At 39.4% G+C, this 27,686-nt stretch overlaps 2 protein-coding genes across 39 annotated transcripts in view; one reads left to right on the top strand and one right to left on the bottom strand.

The window, feature by feature from the left end:
• SLC8A1 (solute carrier family 8 member A1) overlaps positions 1–27,686 on the top strand; it is a 400,221-nt gene that overhangs the window by 366,837 nt on the left and 5,698 nt on the right. The gene's annotated exons all lie outside the window — the stretch shown is intronic.
• Positions 1–27,686, bottom strand: part of LOC140685731 (uncharacterized) — a 340,524-nt gene that overhangs the window by 7,941 nt on the left and 304,897 nt on the right. For 21 of the 28 annotated variants that reach the window (XM_072937855.1, XM_072937849.1, XM_072937854.1 and 18 more), the window contains 4 exons: positions 27,186–27,307; positions 26,632–26,956; positions 25,827–25,917; positions 25,012–25,095 (listed from right to left, as the gene is read on the bottom strand). In XM_072937855.1, coding sequence (XP_072793956.1) covers positions 27,284–27,307 — 24 coding nt within the window. In that variant the 3' untranslated portion in view covers positions 25,012–25,095; positions 25,827–25,917; positions 26,632–26,956; positions 27,186–27,283. Of the gene's footprint in view, positions 1–6,406; positions 6,796–20,569; positions 20,894–21,769; positions 21,912–25,011; positions 25,096–25,826; positions 25,918–26,631; positions 26,957–27,185; positions 27,308–27,686 lie in introns of those variants that run through there. The other 7 variants (XM_072937843.1, XM_072937844.1, XM_072937839.1 and 4 more) reach the window with 7 other exon arrangements.

Below are 27,686 nucleotides of genomic sequence, written 5' to 3' on the forward strand. Positions count from 1 at the left end.
ATAGTTAGTGCCTTTCCAATTATGGTGTTCTCCTTTCTATAGCATCCTGCTTCTTTACTATTTAGAGTAAGCCTTTCACTATTTCGTTTAGCATTGGTTTAGTATTGCTGAATTCTTTGAGTTTTTGCTTGTCCCTCTGTGAATTCTTTCTCCTTCTATTCTAAAGGATAGCCTTGCTGGATAAAGTATCCTAGGTTGCAGCTTTTTCTCATTCAGAACTTTGAATATATCTTTCCACTCCCTTCTGGCCTGTAGTTATTGTGCAGAGAAATTAGCTGAAAGCCTTATGGGGGTTGCCTTGTAATTAAATCTTTGTTTTTCTCTTGATGCCTTTAGAATCATTTCTTTATCTTTAACCTTGGCCATCTTAACTATAATACGTCTTGGTGGAGGTCTGTTTGGTTCTTCTTGTTGGGGACCCTCTTTTCTTCCTGTACTTGGATATCTGATTGCTTCTTTAGGTTTGGGAATTTTCAGTCATGATTTCTTCAAATACCTTTTCAATCTCCTTTGTTCATTCTTCTTCTGGGACCCCTATGATGCATAGATTGGCACACTTTATATTATCCCATGTATCCCTTACATTGTTTTCATTGGTTTTTACTTGCTTTTCTGTCTGCTGTTCTGATTGGGTGACTTCTGTTAACCTGTATTCTAAGTCATTTATTTGTTCCTCTACATTGTCTGGTCTGCTTTTAACTGCCTTTAGCTCAGCTCTTATCTCAACCATTGAGTTTTCTATTTTTTTTTTTCAGTTTTCATGAGTACTTTATATTTTGAGAAATTATGTATATGCTCATAATTTATATTAACATTTACAATTTGTTTTATCATTTATTTTTTTCCATTTCTCTGTTTTTGTGGCTGTGATTAACATTTAATAAAAAGCACAGTTGTTAATTTTAAAGTCTGATTAGTCTGATAACTGTATACACCCAGTAACCACCACCTTAATTAAGATATACAGCATTTCTGCAACAACAGTGGTCCCTTCTCTTTTTTTCCTCAGTTACTGCCTTGCACCTAGAGAGAAAAATCACTGTCTGGCTTTCATTATCATATGTTAATCTTGTCTGTTTTCAAATTTTGTATAAATGGAATTATATAATATGTACTCTTTGTATCTAGCTTCTTTAATTCTGCATGTTTTTGAGGTTCATCTGTTACTGTGTATGTCAATAGTTGATCTTATTACTAAGTAGCAATTAATTTCTATGATAACTAATGATTTTGCCCATCTTTTCATGCATTTATTGACATTCATTTATTTTCTGTGTTCGTATTTATTGACATTCATTTATTTTCTATGTTCTATGACATTCATTTATTTTCTATGTTTTCTATGTTGAAGTATTAATACAAAAATATTCCCTATTTCTTTATTGGTCTGAGTGGCTTCTTATTGAATTGTCAGCATTCTTTATATGTTTTTGATATAAGTTCTATATCAGATATGTGTTTTGGAAATACTTTCATAGTCTGTGGCTTATCTTTATTTTCTCAAGAATTGTTTAAAACAGGCTCAAAACAACAAAGATGAATTATTTCTCAATTCTGTGGTTTAGAAATCATGGTGATTTTCCTGCTTGTCTTGCCTAGGATCACTTAAATGGCTTAACTGGAAATGGAAGACCCAAAATAACCTACTCACTTGTCTAGAAGTGGGTGCTGTCTATCATTGTGCATGCTACAAGGAGGCCGCCTCGTCTTCTAGTAAACTAGTTTGAACATCTGCACAAATTGGAGGCCTTAAGATTCCAAGAGAGTGAAAGCAGAAGGTGTGATGCTTCTTAAGTCCTAGTATCAGAAGAAATGTCACATTAGTTGTGTGGCATTCCATGTTTAGTCCCTTTATTATTCTTTATTCACTCCTGATATTTCAGGTTTCCTTCTGGTGTCATTTCCCTTCTGCCTGAAGAACTTCCTTTGGCAATTTTTAAGATCAGGTCAAACTGGCAACAAAAATCTCTTCATTTTCATTCATCTGAGAATGTCTTGATTTCACCTTTGTTCTGGAAGGACAGCTTTGTTGGATGTAGAAATCTGGAGTAATAGTTTTTTCTTTTCACTGCTTTGAAAATGTGACACTTCCTTCTAGGTTCCATTGTTTCAACTGAAATATCTACTATTCTTCCTTATAAGTAGTTCATCTTTTCTCTTTTACTACTTTTGAGAGTTTTCCTTTATCTTTAGTTCTCAGAAGTTTGTTTCTGTTGTGTCTTGGTATGAATTTCTGTTTGGGGTTCACTTAGCTTTTTGTACTTACAAATTTGTATCTTTTGCCAATGTGGGATGTTTTTTGCCATTATTTCTTTGAAAACTATTCCATGCCCACATTTTTCTCTTCTCCTTTGGGACTCTGCTGATACAAATGTTAGATGTTTTGTTATTTTCCTACAGGTCCCTGTGAATCTGTTAATTTCTTTTCAGTCTATTTTCTCTCTTTTGTTCAGATTGGGTTATTTTTACTGTCTTCAAGTTCAGATATTTGCCTTGTGAGAGTAATTCTGAATGCTACTCATTGGCCTCTCTAGTGACTTTTATATTGGTTAATGTATTTTTCACTTCTCTAATTTCTATTTGATTTTTTATATCCTCCATTTCTTTGCTTAGATTTCCTATGATAGATTAGAAAATCACTATTTGTATTAATTGATTCAGGAAAGATCATCAGGAGATGCTAAAATTAATGGATAATGCCTGAAGAAACAGGGTTTATACATAGTCTCAAAGTTTTGCCCCATAAAATAGTTATTACTTACTAATTGATAAATTAGAAATATCAGTTAATTTTAAAGTGGAGCAACTTGGCTTAGATCATTTCAGTCAAATGATAAAAGTTAACATAATCATTAATAGATAGTATTCTGGCCAGAAGTGCATATGCTTAATCTAATCATACAAAAATAGAAAATGAACCTAAATCGAGGGAAATTATATGAGATAGCTGACCAGAACTCTGAAAATGTTAAGATCATAAGAGATAATGAGGTATTGAGGAATGGTTCCAAATTAAAGATAACTAAGACACATGACAAGTAGATCAATATATGATCCTGAATTAGATCCTGGACTAGAAACGAAAGGGAGAAAAGAGGAGTTCTTTTTTGTTTTATGTGCTGGGCTTATTTGTTTTGTTTGTGGTATAAAGAACATTGTTGGGACAACTGGAAATTTTGAGTGGGTCTGTGGATTAGATGGTGGTGTTGTATGAATACTAATAATGTCTTGCTTTTAATGGCTGTGTTGTAATAGTCGAGTGTATTAGTCTACTAGGACTGTTACAACAAAATATTACAGACTGGGTGCCTTGAGCAACAGGAATTTATTTTCTCACAGTTCTAGAGGTCAGAAGTCCAAGATTAAGTTGCCAGCCAGGTTGATTTCTGGTAAGACTTCTCTTCCTGTTTTGTAGGTATCCACCTTCTTATAGTGTCCTCAACAAGGCCTTTCCTTAATGAGCATGGACACTCTTGTTATCTCTTCCTCCTCTTGTAAAGGAATCAGTCCTATTGGACTGGGGTCCCACCTGTATGACCTCATTTAATCTTAATCACCTTCTTAAATGGCTGTGTTATCAAGTGCAGTCGCACTGGGGATTGGGGATTCAACACACAGATTTGAGGGAAACCATTAAATCCATTAAAATTGTCCTTGGTTTTAGGAAATACATACTAAAATATGAGTAATGAGACAGCATGTTTGCTATATAGTTTAGGAAAAAACTGGAGAGAATATTAAAATAAAAAGTGATAGAATGATAACAATTGGAGAACCCAGGTGAATCGTATATACTTCTTTGTACAACACTTGCAACTTTACTGGAAGGTTTAAATTATTTAAAAGTAAAAAAGTAAGGGAAAATGACACCTATATTTCTCTCCACCCATTGCTTGTACCAAAACTGATCCAGTGCATCCAGATGCCCAGTCTTTTAGCTTTATCTTCATACCCAAGCCATGAGCTTACGGAAGACAAGCAAGCCTCAGTCTTACCATTTCACCCCAGATTGCTGAACAAAAGAGTATAAATCCAAGAGAATGGATTTAGTCGTTGAATTCTTCCCTTCTGATTGGGTGACTTCTGTTACCCTGCCTTCTAAGTCACGTACTCGTTCCTCTTCATTGTCTAGTCTGCTTTTGACTGCTTTTAGCTTGGCTCTTATCTCAGCCATTGAGTTTTCTGTTTTTAATTGGCTCCTCTTTATAGTTTCAGTTTCCTTTATGAAGTAGTCTCTGTCCCTGTTCATAGTCTCTTTTGGTTCCTTCAGTGCTTTGATCACTCCCTTTTTGAAGTCAGGATCTAGTAGACTAGGCGAGGTCTATTTCATTGATTGTTCTTTCAGGGAATTTCTCTTGTTCTTTTAATTGAGAGTAGTTCCTCTGCTTCATTTTACTTATATCTCTCTGGCACTATGGATTATGGAGTATCAGTTGTCTACTGTGGTCTTGAAGGGACTTTTTTTTTAAAAAAAGGATGTGTTCCTGTGTAGACTGTGTGCCCCTAATAATTTTGTCACGAGGTCTCTCTTCAGTATGGATGGTTGCCACATCTTTTTTCTGTGTTGTTGGCTGTTATCCCTTTGATTGAGGTTGTGGCTGGTGCTGTGGTGACCATATCCTGCCCGGGTTGTTGAGCGGGGCCTCTTTTTGTTTTGTGGTTGTCACAGCCCTGACGGGTCAGGTCTGTTCCCCTCTTGTTGGAATGGAGGCTCCCAGACCCGTTTCTGAGCTGCAGTAGGTGGGGTTGGAGAGCTTTAAGTGCTCTTTGTTGACTCTGCCCTTGTCCCCGCTTTAGCTGGAGGAATGTCAGTGCTCTGGTGTCCTCCAGGTTCTCTGCCCTCAGGGCTACCAGTGCAGTCCTGCCGACTTCTGAGCCGCACACCTGGATCATGGTGCGCTGTCAGGTCAGCGCAGGCCCCAGTGCCAAACGCTACTCCAGCACTCGCCCCGCCATCTGCACCTGCTCGTTCCAGGGGCCTGCTGGCCGTGCACGGGGTCAGTGCCGCTCCGAGCGCCGAGTCTGCACAGGGCAGGCGGGCGCACAGAAACGGCCGCGCCAGCCCCCGCCCCCGCTGTGTGCCGGAGCGCCGCTCCTTGCTCGTTTGTCTTAGAGACGTGTCCACAAAGGCACCCATGGAGCAGAACAGTCCCCTCTGCCTGTGGCTGTAAACAAACCTCAGTCCTGCCTATGAAATTGGGGAACCCCCCCGGTACAGATTCCGGTTTCAACCCCACCTCCGCCTGCGGGCCGCGCACCAGAGAAGACGGTGCCTGGGGCCTCAGCCCGCCTCCCTTCTCCGGAGAGCGCGGGTCTGCGGAGACAAAGGCCGGGCCAGGCAGCACTGCGCCCTCCCCTAGTGCACCAGCAGTGGTGCTCGCTTGCTTTTCCTTCTTTCTCTCTTTCATTAGGGACCCAGTCTGTTCTGATCTGTATACCCTCCCAGCCACGGCGCACAGCACACTCCAGTGCCCTGAGGTTGCCTGTGTACAGTCGTCCCCAGTCCTCCTCCAGGCCCGGGCAGCCAGTCCCGGCCCACCCCCACCAGCTCGCGTCTAGGGCTGGGTCGCAGGGACCCTTTGTGCCTGTTTCACTTAATTCTGTCGGCCAAGGGCTGCTGTGCAGATCCAAGCCTCGGAGGTCCCCCTCCGTCCCCGCTGACCTCTCTGTTGGAGAGGGGAAGCCCGAGCATAAGAGCCATATTCCTCCTTTGCTGCTCCCTCCCCGCGGTGCATATCCCGCACTAATTTCCTTTTTCTTCTTTTATTCTCCTACCAGATTAGTGATGAATTTTGTCTTTTGAAGAAGGCAATGTTCTGTCACAGTTCAGCAGGTGTTCTGAGTGAATGGGTGTGTCCATGGATGTCTCTTGGTGTATTTGTGGGAGAGGATGAGCTAAGAGCATCCTTCTTCTCCACCATCTGGACCACTCCCCCCCCCATACTGTACCCTTCTTGAAGGGCCGGGGGCATGTGTGATGAGAGTAGAACCAAAGACTAGCATGTTGACTGAGGTTTCTCTATTTCTTCCTCAGTTAAAGAACACTATTGAATAAAATTGATCTCACCATAGTCAGAATCTTCTTTTTCAAGGCCATGTCAATTTTTCCCTCTTTATCAAAAAGTGGGTGCATGTTTGCCAAACTTGATAAGGACAGTGAGTAAATGAAAGTATAAATTATTCATAACCTTACCACCTAGAGATAAGCACTGTTAATATTTTAATGAATATTTATACATATTAACTGTATACACTGAACTTTACATTGTTTTATAGTGTTCTTTTTTCTCATGACAATAGATTATTTTTGTCATTTAATTTCTTTTATTGAATACCTCTTATAAGCTATGTAAGGATAAGTGATATATTCACATTAATTGAAATATTGTGTGTTAATAAGCACAATAGAGGGTCACGAGCTGGTTCGGACCTCAGTCTCTAGGCCTCCATGTGGCCTGTGATGAGGACAAACACTGGGCAAGATGCTCCAGGGTTATAATAGCTATTGGCTAAGTGATTTCATGCTTCAGGTCTTTTTACCCAGTAATTCTTTCAACCAATTATTTGTTAAAAATCAGTTATGTACCAGATTATCATATCAAGTGCTGGATATACGTAGGGTGAAAGCAGTCTCTGCCCTAGTGAGCTTGCAGTTTGCTGAGGTGAATAAAGGTGCACCAGGAAGTAGGAAATGACATAGATCAGGACGTGTGCTGTCGTGGCTCAGAAAGGGTCACTCTTGTTTCCGTTGGGTGTCTGGGAAGTCCCATGGAGAGCTGCACTTTAACTGAGGCCCTGAAGGTTGAGTAGATTTTGACATGTGAGACTGGGTATGAGAAAGTGCACAGAATATAAATTTTTGAAGCAAAGAATGTGGAATGAAAGGAACCACTAAGTAGTCTGGTGTGTTTAGAACAGAGAGCTCATGGAAAATAATATTAGGAAAACAAACATTGCGAATTTGTTTCCATCATTTTTTAGTAATCTTATTTCAATTTTTCCTCCAATTTTTGAAAATTGGAGTATAACTGATTTATAATATATTAATTTCACATACACAGCAGTCAGTATTTTTTCAGATAATACTGCATTTAAAGTTATTACAAGATAATAGTTGTAACTCCATGTGCTATACAATATATCCTTGTTTCTTACCTATTTTATACATGGTAGTTTGTGTTGCTTAACCCCATATCCCAAATTTGCTCCCCCTTCCCACTCCCCATTGGTAACCACTGATTTGTTTTCTGTATCTGTGAGTCTGCTTCTGCTTTGCATATACACTTATTTGTATTATTTTTTTAGATTCCACATATAAGTGATAGCATACAGTATTTGTCTTTCTGTCTGACTTGTTTCACTAAGCGTAATGTTCTCTAGGCCTGCCCACATTTCTGCAAATGGCAGAATTTCATTCTTTTATGTGGGTGAATAATATTCCAGTGTGTGTGTATGTGTGTATCCAGTTATCTGTTGATGAGCACTTTGGTTGCTTCCATGTCTTTGGCTACTGTAAATAGCACTGCTGTGAACATTGGACTGTGTGTATCTTTTCAATGTAGCATTTTCTTTTCCTTCAGATATATGCCAGGAGTGGAATTGCTGGATCATCTGGTAGTTCTATTTTTAGCTTTTTAAGGAACCCCCATACTGTTTTCCATTGTGTCTGCACCAATTTACATTCCCACCAACAGTGTAGGAGGGTTCCCTTTTCTCCACACCCTCTCCAGCATTTGTTATTTGTAGACTTGCTGATGATGGCTATTCTGCCAGGTTTGAGGTGATACCTCATTGTGGTTTTACTTGCATTTCTCTAATAATTAGCAGTGTTGAGCATCTTTTCATGTGGCTGTTAGCCATCTGTATAACTTTGGAAAAATGTCTATTCAGATTGTCTGCCCATTTTTTGATTGGGTTGTTTTTTGAAATTGAATTGTATGAGTTGTGTGTGTATATTGGATATTAACCCCTTATTGGTCCTAATCGTTTGCAAATAGTTTCTCTAATTCTGTCAGTTGTCTTTTCTTTTTGTTAATAGTTTCCTTTACTGTGCAAAGGCTTTTAAATTAAGTCTAATTTGTCTATTTTTGCTTTAATTTTTTTTTGCTTTGAGAGACATATTTTAAAAATGTTGTTATGACTTCTATCAAGAAATATTCTGCCTATGTTCTCTTCTGGGAGTTTATGGTTTCAGGTCTGCCATGTAGGTCTCTAATCCATTTTGAGTTTATTTTTGTATGTGGTATTAGAGAATATTCTAATTGCATTCTTTTACATGTAGCTGTACAGTTTTCCCAACTCCACTTATTGAAAACACTGTCTTCTCCCCATTGTATATTCTTGCCTCTTTTTTTGTAGACTAAAGACCATAGTTGCATCAGTTTATTTCTGGGCTCTCTGTTCTGTTCCATTGATGTGTTTTTGTTTTTGTGCTAGTACCATGCTGTTTGGATTACTCTAACACTGTAGTATAGTCTGAGGTCTGGGAGGGTGGTATCTATCCCTTTGTTCTTTTTCTCAAGATTACTTTGGCAATTTGGAGTCTTTAGTGGGTCCATATGAATTTTAGGATTATTCTACTTTCGTGAAAAATGTCATGGGTATTTTGATAGGGATTGCATTCAATCTGTAGATTGCTTTGGGTAGTATGGCCATTTTAACAATATTCTTCTAATCCAAGGACATGGGATATCTTTTCATTTCTTTGTATCATCTTCAGCTTCCTTCATGAGTGTTTTGTAGTTTTCAGAGAATAGGTCTTTCACCTCCTTGGTGAAGTTTATTTCTAGGTATTTTATTCTTGATGGCATTTTAAACAGGATTGTACTTTTTACTTTCTCTGATAGTTCATTATTAGTGTATAGAAAAGCAATAGATTTCTGTATATTAATCTTGAATCCTGTAGCTATGCTGAATTCACTTACAAATTCTAATAGTCTTTGGGTGGAAACTTAAAGGTTTTCTAAATAATCATGTCATCTGCAAATAGTGTCAGTTTTACTTCTTCCTTTGCAATTTGGATGCCTTTTATTCTTGTCTAACTGTTGTCACTAGGTCTTCGAATACCAAGTTAAATAGAATCGGCTAGAGTAACCATATTTGTCTTGTTTCTGAATTTAGAGGAAAGGCTTTCAGCTTTTCAGCACTGAGTATGATGTTAACTGTGGGTTTGCCAAAAATAGTCTTTATTATGTTGAGATATAACATCCATAGCAACTTTGAGAGTTTTTATGATGAATGGATGTTATATTTTGTCAAATGGTTTTTCTGCATCTATTGAGATGATCATCTCATATCTAGATGTGATTTTTATCCTTCCTTTTGTTAATGTGGTACATCATATTGGTTGATTTGCGAATGTTGAACCATCTTTGTTTCATTGGAATAAATCCAACTTAATCATGGTGTATGATCCTTTTTATGTATTGTTGGATTTGGTTGGCTAAAATTTTGTTGATGATTTTTGCATCTGTATTCATCAAAGATACTGGCCTGTTAATTTTTTTGTAGGGTGTTTGTCTGGTTGTGGTATCAGGGTAATGGTGGCCTCATACAATAAATTTGGGAGTGTTCTGTCCTCTTCAATTTTTTGGAATAGTTTGAGAAGGATAAATATTAGGGGATTTTTTAAAATATACTTTTGGTAGAATTAAGTGAAGCCATCCAGTCCTAGAATTTGTTTTCTGGGAGTTTTCTTTTTCCCCCACAAATTGAGTGTACTACCATTGGTCAGTCTGTTCAGGTTGTTCTTGATTCAGTTGTGACAGGTTGTGTGTGTCTAGATATTAGTCCATTTCTTCTAGGTTGTGCAGTTTGTTGGCGTGTAACTTTTTAATAGTATTCTTGCAATTTTTTGTACCTCAGTGGTGTTGGTTATTTCTCCTCTTTCCTTTCCTGTTTTATATGGATCCACTCTCTTCTTGGTGAGCCTGGCTAAAGGTTTATAACCCTTGTTTCTCTTTTCAAAAAAACCAACTCTTGGTTTCATTGATCTTTTCTATTGTTTTTTCTCATCTCTATTTTATTTATTTCCTCTCTGATCTTTATTTCCTTTCTTCTGCTGATTTTGAACTTTCATAGTTCTTGCTTCTAATGTTGTTTGAGAATTTCCTTGTTCCTTGAGGAAGGCTTGTATTGGTATTAACTTGCCTTTTAGACAGCTTTTGCTGCATCCATCCCATAGATTTTGTAAGGTTGTGTTTCCATTTTCATTCTTCCTGAAGTATTTTCTGATTTCCTCTTTGATTTCTCCATTGACCTTTTGGTTTTCAGTAGCATGTTGAGTCTCCATGTGTTTGCCCTTCCCCTATTTTTCTTTTCTGTAGTTGATTTCTAGTTTCATACTACTGTCAGAAAACATGCTTGAGATAATTTCTGTCCTCTTTGTTGAGACTTGTTTTGTTGCCTAGCATGTGATCTATTCTGGAAAAAAAAATTCATATGCGCTTGAAAACAATGTGTATTCTGCTGTTTTGGGATGTAGTGTACTATGGGTATCTTAAGTTCAACTAGACTATTGTGTCATTTAAGACCATTTCTGCCTTACTGATTTTCTGTCTGGATGATCTGTCCCTTGATGTGAGTGAGATGTTAAAACCCCCTACTCCTACTGTATTATCAGTGTCTCCCTTTATATATGTTAGTGTTTGCTTTACATATTTAGATGCTCCTATTTCTCATGCATATATGTTAATGAGTGTAATATCTTCATCTTGTACTGATCCTTTTATCATTATATAATGCCCTTGTCTTTTGTTATAGCCTTTATTTTAAAGCCTATTTTGTCTGGTATGAGTATTGTTACCCCAACTCTGTCACTTCCGTTTGCATGAAATATCTTTTTTACCTGCTCATTTTTTTTAACATTTTTTATTGATTTATAATCATTTTACAATGTTGTGTCAAATTCCAGTGTTCAGCACGATTTTTCAGTCATTCATGGACATATACACACTCATTGTCACATTTTTTTCACTGTGAGTTATCATAACATTTTGTGTATATTTCCCTGTGCTATACAGTGTAATCTTGTTTATTCTACAATTTTGAAATCCCAGTCTATCCCTTCCCACCCTCCACCCTGCTGGCAACCACAAGTCTGTATTCTCTGTCTGTGAGTCTATTTCTGTCCTGTATTTATGCTTTGTTTTTGTTTGTGTGTTTGTTTTTGTTTTTTAGATTCCACATATGAGCGATCTCATGTGGTATTTTTCTTTCTCTTTCTGGCTTACTTCACTTAGAATGACATTCTCCAGGAGCATCCGTGTTGCTGCAAATGGCATTATGTTGTTGGTTTTTATGGCTGAGTAGTATTCCATTGTATAAATATACCACTACTTCTTTATCCAGTCACCTGTTGATGGACAATTAGGCTGTTTCCATGTTTTGGCTATTGTAACTAGTGCTTCTATGAACATTGGGGTGCAGGTGTCATCCTGGAGTAGATTTCCTTCTGGATACAAGCCCAGGAGTGGGATTCCTGGGTCATATGGTAAGTCTATTCCTAGTCTTTTGAGGAATCTCCACACTGTTTTCCATAGTGGCTGCACCAAACTGCATTCCCACCAGCAGTGTAGGAGGGTTCCTCTTTCTCCACAGCCTCTCCAGCATTTGTCATTTGTGGATTTTTGAATGACGGCCATTCTGACTGGTGTGAGGTGATACCTCATTGTAGTTTTGATTTGCATTTCTCTGATTATTAGTGATATTGAATATTTTTTCATGTGCTTTTTGATCATTTGTATGTCTTCCTTGGAGAATTGCTTGTTTAGGTCTTCTGCCCATTTTTGGATTGGGTTGTTTTTTTTTTCTTATTGTGTCGTATGAGCTGCTTATATATTCTGGAGATCAAGCCTTTGTCGGTTTCACTTGCAAAAATTTTCTCCCATTCCGTAGGTTTTCTTCTTGTTTTATTTCTGGTTTCCTTTGTTCTGCAGAAGCTTGTAAGTTTCATTAGGTCCCATTTGTTTATTCTTGCTTTTATTTCTTCTAGGAGAAAATTTTTGAAATGTATGTCAGATAATGTTTCGCCTATGTTTTCCTCTGGGAGGTTTATTGTATCTTGTCTTATGTTAAAGTCTTTAATCCATTTTGAGTTGATTTTTGTATATGGTGTAAGGGTGTGTTCTAGCTTCATTGTTTTACATACTGCTGTCCAGTTTTCCCAACACCATTTGCTGAAGAGACTGTCTTTATTCCATTGTATATTCTTGCCTCCTTTGTCGAAGATGAGTTGACCAAAAGTTTGTGGGTTCATTTCTGGGCTCTCTATTCTGTTCCATTGGTCCATATGTCTGTTTTGGTACCAATACCATGCTGTCTTGATGACTGTAGCTCTATAGTATTGTCTGAAGTCTGGGAGAGTTATTCCTCCAGCCTCTTTCTCTTCAGTAATGCTTTGGCAATTCTAGGTCTTTGATGGTTCCATATAAATTTTATTATGATTTGTTCTAGTTCTGTGAAATATGTCCTGGGTAATTTGATAGGGAGTGCATTAAATCTGTAGATTGCCTTGGGCAGTGTGACCACTTTAACAATATTGATTCTTCCAATCCAAGAGCATGGAATATCTTTCCATTTTTTAAAGTCTTCTTTAATTTCCTTCATCAATGGTTTATAGTTTTCTGTGTATAATTCTTTTGCCTCCTTGGTTAGATTTATTCCCAGATATTTTATTACTTTGGGTGCTATTTTAAAGGGGATTGTTTCTTTACTTTCTTTTTCTGTTGATTTATTGTTAGTGTAAAGAAAGGCAACTGATTTTTGAACATTAATTTTGTAACCTGCTACCTTGCTGAATTCTTGGATCAGTTCTAGTAGCTTTTTTGTGGACCTTTTAGGGTTTTCTATATATAGTAACATGTCGTCAGCATATAATGACACTTTTACCTCTTCTTTTCCAACTTGGATCCCTTTTATTTCTTTCTCTTGCCTGACTGCTGTGGCTAGGACTTCCAGGACTATGTTGAATAGGAGTGGTGATAGTGGGCATCCTTGTCTTGTCCCAGATTTTAGTGGGAAGCTTTTGAGTTTTTCACCGTTGAGAACTATGCTGGCTATAGGTTTGTCATATATAGCTTTTATTATGTTGAGATATGTTCCCTCTATACCCACTTTGGCGAGAGTTTTTATCATAAATGAGTGTTGAATTTTATCAAATGCTTTTTCTGCATCGATTGAGATGATCATGTGGTTTTTGTCCTTTCTCTTGTTGATGTGATGTATTACATTGATTGATTTGCGTATGTTGAACCAGCCTTGTGTCCCTGGGATGAACCCCACTTGGTCATGATGTATAATCTTTTTTATGTGTTGTTTAATTCTATTTGCTAAAATTTTGGTGAGGATTTTGGCGTCTATGTTCATCAGTGATATTGGCCTATAATTCTCTTTTTTTGTAGTGTCTTTGCCTGGTTTTGGTATCAGGGTGATGGTGGCTTCATAGAATGAGTTTGGGAGTATTCCCTCCTTTTCAGTCGTCTGGAAGAGTTTGAGAAGGACTGGTATGAGTTCTTCTTTGTATGTTTGGTAGAATTCCCCGGTGAAGCCGTCCGGTCCTGGACTTTTATTTGTAGGGAGGTTTTTAATTCCTATTTCTATTTCCTTTCTAGTGATCGGATTGTTCAAGTGTTCAGTTTCTTCTTGATTCAGTTTTGGTGGACAGTATGTTTCCAGAAACTTGTCCATCTCCTCTAGGTTATCCAGTTTGGTTCCATATAGTTTTTCATAATATTCTCGTATGGTATTCTGTATTTCTATTTTGTTTGTTGTAATTTCTCCATTTTCCTTTCTTATTTTGCTAATTTGTGCTCTCTCTTTTTTCTTCTTTGTGAGTTTGGCCAGAGGTTTGTCGATTGTATTTACTTTTTCAAAAAACCAGCTTTTGGTTCGGTTGATTTTTTTCTGTGGTCTTGTTAATCTCTATTGTATTTAATTCCTCTCTGATCTTTATTATTTCCTTCCATCTGCTGCTTTTTGGGGCTTTTTGTTCTTCTTTTTCTAATTCATTCAGGTGGTGGGTTAACTTGTTTATTTGAGATTGTTCTTCTTTTTTGAGGAAGGCCTGTATCGCTATAAACTTCCCTCTTAGCACTGCCTTTGCTGTGTCCCATAGGTTTTGAGTGGTTGTGCTTTCATTATCATTTGTCTCCAGGTATTTTTTAATTTCAGCTTTGATTTCCTCATTGATCCATTGTTTTTTCAATAACATACTGTTTAATCTCCATGCTTTTCTTTTTTTCTCCTTTGTTTCTCTGTTGTTGATTTCCAGTTTCTTGGCATTGTGGTCAGTAAAGATGCTTGAGATAATTTCTATCTTCTTATATTTGTTGAGGTTTCTTTTGTGTCCAAGTACATGATCGATCCTGGAAAATGTTCCGTGTGCACTTGAAAAGAATGTATATTCTATTTTTGGGGGGTGTAAAGCTCTGAAAATATCCACCAAATCTAGTTTTTCTATTGTAGTATTTAATTTCTCTGTTGCCTTGTTTATTTTCTGTCTGGAAGATCTGTCTAGTGATGTTAATGCAGTGTTAAAATCTCCAACTATGATTGTATTCCCATCAATATCCCCCTTTATCTCTGTTAGTAATTCCTGTATGTACTTAGGTGCTCCTATATTGGGTGCATATATATTAACGAGTGTAATATCTTCATCTTGTATCACTCCTTTAATCATTATAAAATGTCCTTCTTTATCTTTCTTTATGGCCTTTGTTTTAAAGTCTATTTTGTCTGAAATCAGTACTGCAACACCTGCTTTTTTGGCTTTTCCATTTGCATGGAATATCCTTTTCCATCCTTTCACTCTCAGTCTATATGTGTCCTTCTCCCTAAAGTGGGTCTCTTGTAGGCAGCATATTGAAGGTTCTTGCTTTATTATCCAGTCTGCCACTCTGTGTCTTTTGACTGGAGCATTTAGTCCATTAACATTTACAGTAATTAATGATAGATGTGTGTTTATTGCCATTTTGAACTTATCTTTGCAGTTGAATTGGTATATCCTCTTTGTTCCTTTCTTCTTCCTTTTGTGGTTTGGTAATTTTCCTTTGTATTATCATGTATTTTATTTAATTTTTGTGACTCCCTTGTAAATTTTTGACTTGTGGTTACCCTTTTTTGTAAATCTATTAACCTATACCCGTTTTTAATAAACTGATAATAACATGATCTCAAACCCATCCTACTGTTAAAAAAATTTAAAAAAAAAGAAAAAAAAATTCTATATTTCCCTGCCTTCCTCTCCCACTCTCAGTGATTTGTATGTCTTCTTTTATAATTTCGTGTTTTCTTTATTTGTAATTCATGAGTTATCACCTTTCCAGTTGTACGTTTCTCATTTCTGTAGCATCCTGCTGCTTTTCTATTTAGAATAGCCCTTTCAATATTTCTTTTAACATGGGCTTAGTGTTGCTAAACTCCTGCAGCTTTTTTTGGTCTGTGAAACTCTTTATTTCTCCTTCTATCCTAAAGGATAGCCTTGCTGGATATAGTATCCTAGGCTGCATCTGTTTTTCATTCAGGGCTTTAAATATATCTTGCCACTCCCTTCTGGCCTGTAGTGTTTGTGTAGAGAAATCAGCTGAGAGCCTTATGGGGGTTCCCTTGTAACTCACTCTTTGCTTTTCTCTTGCTGCCTTTAGAATCATTTCTTTATCCTTGACTCTGGCCATCTTGATTATGATATGTCTTGGTGTGGGTCTATTTGGGTTCTTCCTGTTTGGGACCCTCTGAGCTTCCTGTACTTGGATACCTGATTCCTTCTGTAAGTTTGGGAAGTTTTCAGTCATGATTTCTTCAAAAACCTTTTCAATCCACTTTGATCCTTCTTCCCCATCTGGGACCCCTAGTATGCAAAGTTTGGGATGCTTTATATTATCCCATAGGTCCCTTATGCTATTTTCATTATTTTTTATTTGCTTATCTTGTAGTTCTTCTGAATGGGTGCTTTCTATTGCCCTGTCTTCTACATCACTAATTCCTTCCTCTGCATTATCTAGTCGGCTTTGCACAGCAATTAGGTCATTCCTCATCTCTGTCAATGAGTTTACCCATTCTACTTGGCTCTTCTTTATAGCTTCAATTTCATTGGTTTTTTTAAACATTTTTTATTGATTTATAATCATTTTACAATGTTGTGTCAAATTCCAGTGTTCAGCACAATTTTTCAGTCATTCATGGACATATACACACTCATTGTCACATTTTTTTCTCTGTGATTTATCATAACATTTTGTGTATATTTCCCTGTGCTATACAGTGTAATCTTGTTTATCTATTCTACAATTTTGAAATCCCAGTCTATCCCTTCCCACCCTCTACCCCCCTGGTAACCACAAGTCTGTATTCTCTGTCCATGAGTCTATTTCTGTCCTGTATTTATGCTTTGTTTTTGTTTGTTTGTTTGTTTTTGTTTTTGTTTTTTAGATTCCACATATGAGTGATCTCATATGGTATTTTTCTTTCTCTTTCTGGCTTACTTCACTTAGAATGACATTCTCTAGGAGCATCCATGTTGCTGCAAACGGCATTATGTTGTCAGTGGTTCAATTTCATTTTTGACATATTTTATATCTCTAAACACTATCTCTTTTAATTCCTTCAGCAATTTGATCACTCCTTTTTTGAAATCTTGATCTAGTAGGCTATTGATGTCTATTTCATTGATCTTTCTTTCAGGGGATTTCTCTTGTTCTTTTAATTGGGAAAGGTTTCTCTGCTTCTTCATCTTGCTCATACCTCTCTGACACTGTGGTTTATGGAGTATCAGTTGTCTATTTTGGATCTTAAGGTTTTTATCTATCTAATGCCTATTTAGGAATAGAACTTAGGGGGAAAAAAGAAAAAATAGAATTTTAAAAGAAGGGAGAAAGAGGGTTTGAAAACAGTGTATAATGAATAATAGAAGAGCGAGTTGAAGCAGAGTATTAATCGGGTTGAGACATCCTTTTAAAACCTTAAAAAAAAAGTGGGGGGGAGATGAATAGATGTATTTGGAACCTGTGTCTAGTCAATAACAGGACATCAAAACCCAAGAGAAACATAAATGAATTAAGAATTAAAAATTAAGAGAGTAATAGAAAATAGAACAGGTAAAAACAAGTTTTTACAAAAAAAAAAGGGGGGGTTGTCGGTGTTCTCCTGGAGTGTGTGTGCTTTTAATGTGATGTCCTTCTGTCTTCGTCCTGTTTTGGAAGCTCAGCTTGTTTTCATAGGCCCTCCGTTGGCGCCCTCTTCTGTGCTGCTCCCAGCACCTGTCGGCAAGCAGATCGCGCCTCCTCCTAACACGGGGTCAGATGCAGCTCTCCTCTGCTGCGGGCGGGCGGGTCACTGCCCCTCCGGATGCCGCAGTCAGATGTTGCAGACTGGCCAGGCAGGAGGGCGGGTCGTGCCCCCTCCCAGCACCTCGGTCAGAGGTTGTGTTCCTGCCCGACAGGCGGGGGGCCGCTCTGCCCCTGCCTGCGCCGCCGGTAGCTCCGCTGCTCTGTGCGGCTGCGCGCTCCGCCCTGGTCGGCGCTCCGCGGGTGGACTCGGGGAAGACGGAGGGACAGCCTTGTCCCTGCTCGGAGCCAAAACCCAGCTCCTTGTTTGTCTTTGTGGAGCAAGTTCTCTGAGGGACCAGGGTGGAAGGATCCTATCTGCCCCGGGCTGTGTCTGCTCATTTTGAGTCTGTGTAAGTCTTTATCCCTGAAGTGAATCTCGTATAGGGAGCATACTGAAACATGCTGTTTTTCAGTCCAGTCAACCACCCTATCTATCTATGTCTTTGATTGGAGCACTTAGTCCACTGACTTTTAAATGAATTATTGATAGGTATGTGCTTCCTCTCATTTCATTACTTGTTTTCTGGTTGCTTTTGTAATTTTTCTCTGTTTATTTTTTTCTCCTTTTTGTTTTCTTTTTGGTTGATTTTCTTTAGTAGTATGTTTGTGTTCATGACTTTCTGGCTTTTGTTATATCTATTGTAGGTTTTTGATTTATGGTCACCGTGGGGTTCATATATGTTGACCTGTAATTATATGTACTTCTTTTAAACTGGTAGTTATTTAAGTTCAGACATATTCTAAGATACCTACATTTTTATTCCCCTCCTTCACATTTTGTGTTTTTGATGTCATACTTTTACATCTTCATGCTGATTCCTTAACTTTTTATTGTAGTTATAGTTGCTTTTGTAATTTTGACTTTTAATCTACATACTGGTTTATTTAAGTGGTTGATCCTCAGCCCTTACTACATATAGTGGGATTTTTCCTTTCCTATAGAGTCTTTTCTATTTAGATAAGACCCTTCAACGTTTTTTTTTAGGGTAGGTTTAATATTGATGAAATTTTTTAGCTTTTGCTTGTAAGAAAATTTCTTTCTCTCTCCTTCAATTCTAAATGATAACCTAACTGGGTGAAGTATCCTCGGTTGCAGATTTTTCCCTTTCAGCACTTAATCATACCACTCCCTTCTAGACTGAAAAGTTTCTGCAGAGAAGTCAGCTGATAACCTTAAGGGGATTCCCTTGTATATGACTCTGTTTTTTCTCTTGCTGCCTTTAGAATTCTTTTTTCATCGTAATTATGATGTTCCTTGGTTAGGGGCTATTTGGGTTCATCTTATTTATGACCCTCTGTGCTTCCTGTACTGGATATGTATCTTTCTTCAGATTTGGGAGGTTTTCAGCCATAATTTCCTCAAACACATTTTTTATCCCCTTCCCTCCTCTCCTTCTAGAACCCCTGTAATGTGAACGTTGAAATACTTAATTAAGTTATGCCAGAGATCGCTTCTAAGTGTTCATTATGTTACTCAATTTGTGAGTTCTGACTGGGCCTTATGTTTCCTAGTTCCTTATTACAGATATCACTGTGTTCATCCGTTGCTTTCCCTAATTTAGTTAGCATTCTTATTAATAGTTTTGAATTTTTTATCCGATAAACAATTTATTTGTTTCATTATATTTTCTGGGATTTTCTCGGGTTTTTTCTATTTTGAGTAGTTCCTCTGCCTTTTTCATTTTGCCTTTCTCTGCCTCTATGAATTTAGGTGAAACAGCTCCTTATTGCAGTCTTGAAGGGGTGTTCTTATATGGAAGCGTCGTCCCTATACAGACTGCGTGTGCTCAGTGCCTTTGGTGAGAGGGCTGGGTGTCACGTGGATGCTGGTCACCTCTTTCTTCAGCATGTGCTGGCAGCTAGCACCTTGGTGGGGGGTAGGGCTGGAGAGAGAGGGGCTAGAGCCAGTGCTGGGTATTAGGCAGGACTTCCTCACTGCTCAGGGGCCATCATTGTCTTCTCAGGGGCAGGGTCTGATCCCAAGCTGCTGGAGCAGAAGCTTTGAGGATTGAGCTCGAGTTGACTCTGTTCCCTTTAAGTGTCTGTTGTGCCCTCTCCCTGCACTGGGACCTTTGCCCCAGAGGGTGTGCTGAAGCATGTGGGGCCTGTGCATAGACAGAGGTCCGATGCCTGAATAGGCATCTGCTACTCTGCTCAGACACAGCCTGGGGTGTGAGCCTCCTTCGTCTCTCTCAGCCACTCCCTGCTCTGCTGTAGAAGCACTCTGGTCGGGCAGAGACCTGCGTGGGCCCGCAGTGTGTGTTGGGAGGTTAGCTATGGCAGAGGGGCCACCATCAACAATCTTGGCAGCTTCTGGGGTGCTGCCTGAGTAAGCACCAACAGTGGCCTTGCTGCCCATCTGGGCTCCTTCCTGGGATGGGTCACCTCTGTGTCCTATGGTCTAGTCTTCCCCGGTCCTGGCTGCCCAGGTCCAGTAGTGCACCATGGCATGGAGAGTGTGGGCCCAGAGTGCCTGCTCAGGTCAGAATGGGAAGTGCAGCGAGGCGGTCACTGGCACCCTGGGAGCCGCTCGGGCCGACCTCCTCTGCCCTGCGTCAGGATCCAGTCGGCACATGCGCACTCCTCACAGGCAGCATCCGTGCCTCCCCAGCTTCTGTCTGACCCGCAGGCCTCCCACCAGTCAAGGGGACTTGTGTCCTCCACATAGGGCCCCAGGCATGGGACGCCTGGTCTGTGGCTTGACCTGCTCACTTCCAGGTCCATTCTTGTCATCTCCATTTTCCTCTTGAGTCCCCTTCTAGGGGCCCAGGTCCCAGACCAATCACTCTTCTTCCCTTCCTCCCTGATTACGTGTCTTTCTTACAGCCTTGGTTGTACAGGAGCCCCTCTGCCAGTTTCCAGTTGGTTTTCAGTGAGTTCCATGTCCTCTTACTCCATCTGGATCTCCTGTCTTTCTAATTTTAAAATCCTGGGGATACTTAAGGTGCACAAAAATGTGTATACAAAGACATGTCGAATATTTACCCACACTTTTTAATGGACTCATACTAGACATAGTTACATAACCTGTTTTCTCTCTTAGCAGTGCATCAGTTTTTCTTTGCTAGTTAGTGTACCACTATGTCACGATTCTAACAATTTTACAGTGCTGTTACATGAAGCTGCAATTTATTTTACAAAAAAGTAGGGATAATTGGGTAGTTTTATGTTAGAGAAAAATCGGGAACAACTAAAACTCTGCCCTGACCATCCCCATCCATAAACTCACACTTGTAAAATTGCTTCCAAACTCCCAGAAGTAGAATTGCTTATCAAAGATTTTGTGGATTTTTAAGACTTCTATTAGACACATAGGCCTTTTTGCACCGTATCATTCATTCATAGGGGGAAATGTTACATCAGGTCAAGGCAAGAAGAAATCAGAAATGGGAGAATTCTCAGAACTTTCTAGAGCTCTTGTCAAGTTTTACCAGCTGCCTCCAGTGCTGGGTTAAAGTTGTATGCAGTGATCTTTTCTGTTAATTGAGTTGTCTCTGTTTGCCTGCTTTTAATAGTTTTCACATTCTCCTGAGCTGACAGTGCACAAAGCAGCCTCTTCAAAAAGACAATGTCTGTGTGGAATAAAGACCAGGTTGGTGTCTTCAGTGTATTGTCTGGATCCACAGACTTAGAAAATCACAGCAATATAGCCACGTGACAGGCAGCCTCCTCTGTGACTCATTAAGGCTGCCTGGAGACGGGCATGACGGTTTGTTTTATTTTTTTCCTTCGCAGCTATGTCTAGCTCTGGTGAGACCTGGTAAAGCTTACAGGTGCCCCATCTCTAAAGCAGGACTTGAGAAGGAGGGGAAGAGGATTGGAGAAGATTCAGATAGGAGATGGAGGTTCCCAAAATAGAACAAAGCATAGAAGAAAGAACCAGGCTTCAAATGTGAGGAGGGTTAAGAGAGGAAGAGGGAGATGATTGGGAAGGAGGGAGAAGAGAACTGGGGAGACACGGTTCTGTGTAGGGCGGCTCTGGACTGTTTTTGAGGGAAGAAGTGAGTTTCAGTTGTATCTGTCTAATAACAAGCCAGCTGGCTTGGGGAAATGACAAGTAATTCAGCTGTCTGGTTCAGCCCTAGAGCTGCCCTTCCTTTTCAAAATATTGCTTGACTCAATCTTACCATTTTTTAACCCTCATGGACTTGGTATTATTAAAGTGTTCATTGTAAGAGCAATAGAATTATGGCTCAAAATTCAAAGTATCAAAAACTTTTCTTAAAATGTAGATTCATTCAAGCCCATTTGTAGGTGATTTTTAGGAAGACTAAGTATAATTCTGGGAGAAGCCAGGAACTTAAAATTTCTGACTCTATCAGTCAGTGATATCTGAAAATGATCAGCTGTCTTAACAGTGTGTAGTTACAATCATAGTTGAACGTGAGATTTCTGCACATTTTCTTTGGACTCTTTTTCCATTTTCAAGTTTAAAATATGTCAGTTACCTGATTAGCACCCCGTGGACTTTCAGTTAAGAACATGCACTACAGCTAGGGTCACAGCATTTGGTCTGAATCCTGGCTTCATGTCTTACTGGCTATATAACTTGGGTCAGTTGTCTTCTAGTCTGGGCTTCAGTTTTCTCATCTGTAAAATGGGGATAATAATAGTACTTATAGGGCTGTTTTGTGGATTAAAAGAGACTCTCTATATATAGTGTCTCACCTACAAAGCCACATAAATGTTAACAGTTGTCCATCTCACTATGACCATTTCTGGACGTCAAGGACAGAACCACATTTTCTCATGGTCCTACATAAGGTCTATTATTAACTCTAAATTGTCAACATTCCCTTTGTTATCACCAGAGCAAAGATTCCTGATATATAAATACTGGGGAGTATGTGTTGTGCACCTACTGGTTTCCAGACACCCTGCTATTAAGCCTTTTTGCATTACTTCTTTTAATCATCTTAGCAGCCATAGAAATGAGGACTTGTATTTTCCCTCTTTGACAGGTGAGGTATCAGCTGAGAGAGGTTGCTGTGAGGTCACACAGCCAGTGCTTATTAGCAAACAGGACTAAGACTGGGTCTTGCTGAAGCTTTGGCTCCTTACTACCGTAACTAGATATGTTAGGCTGGCCACAGTTACGAGGACTGGCATTTTTCAGTAACAGGAGTGATGCTGTAGTAGCATGGACTCAGGTGGCCGAGTTACTGATATCTCCATGCCAAGCAGGACCAGTCGTTCAAATGAACCAGCTGGGAACTGCCAGATGCTAGGGTTGTCATCCAGGTGCTGGTTGACCAGAGCCAGGAGACTTCTCAAGTCAAGCAGCCTTATGCCCCTTACTTGATCAGGCACATGGTAGGACAGCCACCAGGGTAGTCTGCATCAGCCTTTTTATCTGGGGAAGTAAACAAGCAGGACTCCCAAGGAACCGCACATACATGACGTGATCATCCATGTTAACCCAGGTCTCAAAAGACAGACAGATCCGGACACACTACATCACAGACTACATTACATTATCTTGGCTCATCCAGGGAGGGTGCCATTGTCCTCACCCAGATGATGAAACGAGGGCTCTGAGTGGTGAGTCACGGATCTCACTTAGTCTGGATGGGGAGCTTGACGAATTGCTTATGCTCAGGCCGTGTGCCAGACCAGTGGAGCGAGTAAGCTGGTATTTTTCACAACTCCCTCTTCCTTCTCCTTCTCCCCTCCCTCTCTGGAATCGAACCTAGGACCTCCTGCATGCTAGCTAACCCTCGCTCTAGCTGCCTTAGTTTCCTCCAGGCTCGGCTTCATCTCCCTCGAGTCAGGGAGTGTGCTGGGTTCCCGGGTCCCCACTCTAGCCCTTTAACTGCGATAGGGCTGACAGCCCACACTAGTATCACTTTCACATAGACAGAAACCCAAATTAATACATCGTGAGAAGCAGAATTAGGGTTTCTTAAGAAGCTGGGGGAATCAGTTATTACTGTGATGTAGAAAACTTGATTCTATTGTTATTTTGCTTTATTTGCCTTCATCCCCAAGTACTTCATGTTGAAGACTCATTCAGAGCTCCTATCTGTCCAGTAATCTTGTGTGAGTTCACACCTTAAATATTTCCCTAACTGTCTGGATTTGGACATACTATACTATGTAGGACTAAGTATTGTTTTGTGTATTTTCCAAACAAATTTCAGACATTTTCTGTAACAATTCATTTTAGGAAGAGCAAGAAATCCAGAATAATTACATCTACTTTGGGAAGTTACTAACCAAATGAGATGCAGCATATAAAGTTGCCTAGTCAGCACAAAGTAGCTTCTCCAAAATGAAGTAATTAAATTTATGATTACCATTTCTGCCCAGTCTTTTGGGAAACTTGATTCTCTCATCCTATATATTAGATAGCCTCCAAATTTCATACCTGTGCTTTGCTTTGATGTACGTTCAAATAATTGATACAGATATTAGGGGAAAACAGACAAGGTAGAGAACTTGATGCAACAAACACTTCATTCTACATTGAAATCATTTCATTAATAAATCACTGGCACATAAATGTACGACCAGCTATGGGTCAGTAAAATGTGGCAATTATTTACCTCCATAATGCCTGCAAGGTATTAAGAGACGTTTTGTCCAATACTCTGCTTAAATCCACACAAGGGTGCATGCACAAATACATACAACAAACATGTGAGTACCCATACCTAGTTTACGATAAAATATCAAACCATTCTAGCAAGTCTTGTCATTCAGTGAACCTATGTCAACTCCCAGTAATGGCCAACTTTGGCACTGATAACTCACATACAATTTGTTTAGCTAGCTCTTCAACATACTTCTTCATTTCAGTCATCCAATTTTATCTGTTTGAATGTTCTCTCATGTGATTTCTGTTACGACGCCTTGACTTCATCTGTGACCACATCGTCAGTGTCTGCTCTCTAACAGGACTGCAATTCATAGAGGCCTAAAGATTTAAGTTAACTCAAGGGAGCTTATCACTCTCCTTCATTCTCTCCCCACAACTTCAGTTACCTTGTATCTACCGTTGTTGTTGTTTTACTCGTCTCTCAACTTGTTGAAGGTTGTGTTGCCAATCTTAGGGCATGGAGATTTCTTACAGTTCTGCACTACTTCAGGGTTATTTGTTCACACTGCTCCTGCAGCACTCATACTGCTGTTTATAATGTGTGTTAGCTTTACTCGTCTCATATTTGCATATGTCGTCCCTATTGTACTGTGAGCACAAACTGAAATGAGTGAGAATTATTAAGCACAGTGTGAAGTGAGAAGAGTGCTACTTCATGAGCCAGATAATTGAACTCTGGTCCCTTGTTTCCTGATCTATAAAATGTTGAAGCTAGACTTCATGTATTGTAGTAACTCTTCAAACTCGAAATGCTTTGACTACTGTGAATAGCCTATAAGCTCCCTAAAACAGGAGACATGTCTGTCCTGTTCATTCTTATCTTCCTGGGCACTTACTATAGGAAATATCATATCTTCATTCAGTCAACATAATTTCATTGTATGTAAGCTACTCATCAAGGTACTTGGGCTAATAATATAATTTTTAAAACATCCCTCCCCTCATGGATTTTCTAGTAAGAAGAGAAAGATAAACTGAATAATATATGCTTATCACTGATGAACATAACTTGAATAGTGATCAGAAGTGCCAAAGTGTTGAGTTTGTGGTTTTCAATACATCACACCTAGGGCATGGCTATTATCAAAAGACAAACAATAACAAACTTGTTGGCAAGGATGTGAAGAAAAGGGAATTCTTGCTCACTGTTGGTAGGACTGTACATTGGTGCAGCCTCTGTGGAAAAAAGTATCAATGTTTCCACAAAACTTTAAAAATTAAACCTCCATAAGATCTAACAGTCCCACTTTTGGTTATATACCCAAAGCAAATGAAATCAGGATTTGAAAGAGACCTCTGCACTCAGCATTATTAACAATAGCCAAGGTCTACAACCAACCCAAGTGTCTGAATATTATTGAATATATACATGAAATATTCTATATAGAGAGAATAATGAAAATCCTGTCATTTGCAACAACATGAATGAATGTGGAGGACATTATGTTGATAAAACAAGCCAGACTGGGAAAGATAAATATTGTATGATCTCACTTATATATGGAATCTTAAAAAAAAAATGGAATCTTTAAAAGCAAAGAGTAGAAAGGTGGTTACCAGAAACTGGTAGTGTGGGGGATATGGGGAAATGCTGGTCAAATGGTACAGAGTTGTATGTAGGATGAGTAAGTCCACGGCTCTACTGTGCCAGCATGATGACTGTAGTTAATAATACTGTATTGAATATTGGAAATATTCTAAGAGAATAGGTTCAAGATGCACTCATCATAGAAAAAATGTTAACTATGTAAGGTGACATGTTAATTAGTGTAAACAGTAATCATTTCACTATTTTCATGTGTATCAAATCGTGCTGTATGTCTTAAATAATACTTTTTTTTAGTGTATGTTATAAAAAGTGAAATATGGCTAGGTGGAATTAACATCTGCCATCATTGTGTACTTACATACTACTGCCTGTACACCCATCTCCTTTATAATTGAGAGCCAGTCAAGGTGGGGTCTGCTTCACAAAGGTAATTTTTTGCAATTGCAGATCTAGGACAATTTTTATGGGCAGAAATTTTAAGTATTTTTCCCTTTTCCACTTTTTACAATTTTTCTTGTAGCTGGTCATTAATCAATCAGACATTAGTAATTCTCTGATCTCTTAAGCTTCACTCGGATGCTAAACGGGTTCTTTGCAGATGAACCAGTCAAGCGAGTGTGTGGTTTTCATATTTACAAGGGTAAATAAATATCACAACCCAAGACAGAAGCTGTTTGAGGTCCATAAGGACAGAAGAATTAGTACATAAATAAACAGTACTTCCATCTGAATTCTCAAAGAGCAAAAGAGAGGAGAGAACAGAGACCAGTACATACATTGTTTAAGCACAGATGCCTGCCTTTCAGCCACTAGTCAATTTAGGGCCTTAAACCAGAAGATGTCTAATATCCTTTAATGACTTAGGTTATAGGGAATTTTCAAAATAAAAATCTATGAGTTTAAGAATAATGGAATGTTCTACCACATTCCTCATTACATAGGACCATTAATACGTCTTTAAAAGGTGTTCTAACTCCCCAGAAGCTCAGAACCCTTCCATTATGGCTTCCTTTGGGATCTGGCTCTGCTGTACTGTGAAAGTGATGACTAACAGGCACACCCCTTAGTGCTCAGTACTAATCCGTAGTGCCAGGCCCTGTTCTGTGTGCTGTTTGTGCTAACTCATTTCTTTCAAGACTGTATAAAGTAGGTTAGCTTCTTACCCAGCAGGTGAGAGAGCCAGAATTCCAGTAATTCAAGTAAGTTTCCCTCCTTCTTGGCCTTTCATAGTAGCCATGCTGGAACAGGGTTTAAAAAGCGGGGGAGGGACACTTAAGAGCCTAGCATAACGGTAGAGGGGGAGGCCCACCTGTCGGAGGGCAGCCCTGCCTCTGAGAGCAGTCAGCTGCTCCTCCCTTCTCCCCAGTTATCTACTTCCCTGAAACGCAAACATCTCCTCCTCCCAGCAAAGGCCCGCAGACTGTGAAGCAGTTGGGAGCCTGGTGCAGCAGCCTTCACGCCCATGCCTTAGAGCTGCGGTGCTTGAACCTTGGTGCGGAAAAATAACCACCTCAGGCACTTATTAAATGCATATTCCTGTGTAAGTAGAGGGTGGAGCCCCAAATCTTACTGTTTTTAAATGGGGCTCTCCCAGTAGGTATGGTGCCAGTGATGTGCAGACTTGACGTTCCACACAGCTGCCTCTGCTGGTCCCAAGCCTTTGGGCACATGACTGGTCTCGTGATTGGAAGTAAATAATCCTGCCCACGTTTCTTACCTGTTTTTAAGAGGTGAATGACTCTGTGCTGTGTGGTTTAACCTCATTAATATTGCCAGTTTCATCAATGGCCTTATCTTCAGGTCTTGAAATTGGCATCAATACTTCACTTGCCATTTATCCTTTAAAATGAGAAGATGTTATCATTAGTCAAGGTTAAGGGAATGGGTGGTCATGTACAAACGCCTACAAAGAAAAAGCCACCAAAATCATACAAATGAATGTAGTATTTTGATGCATTCTGTGCAGCACCCCAACAGTAAAGCTAGGAAACCAGAACCTGAACGACTGAAGTGTCTTTGCCCAAGAACATACAGAGAGAAGAGCCCAGAGTGGAGGCTTCTCCCACCACTGCACCTGGGAGCCCCCACCCCCCTGGTCTGACTCCCACATGGTCGGTGATCACAGGTGCTGGGAGGCAGCATGCACCCCTCCAAAAGCAGGCTGGACCCCAGTGAACGTGCCCCACGGTCCTGAGCACAGACCACTTGAGAGTTGTCC

The sequence above is a fragment of the Vicugna pacos genome, chromosome 15, assembly GCF_048564905.1.
Source record: "Vicugna pacos chromosome 15, VicPac4, whole genome shotgun sequence".
Classification (NCBI taxonomy): domain Eukaryota; kingdom Metazoa; phylum Chordata; class Mammalia; order Artiodactyla; family Camelidae; genus Vicugna; species Vicugna pacos.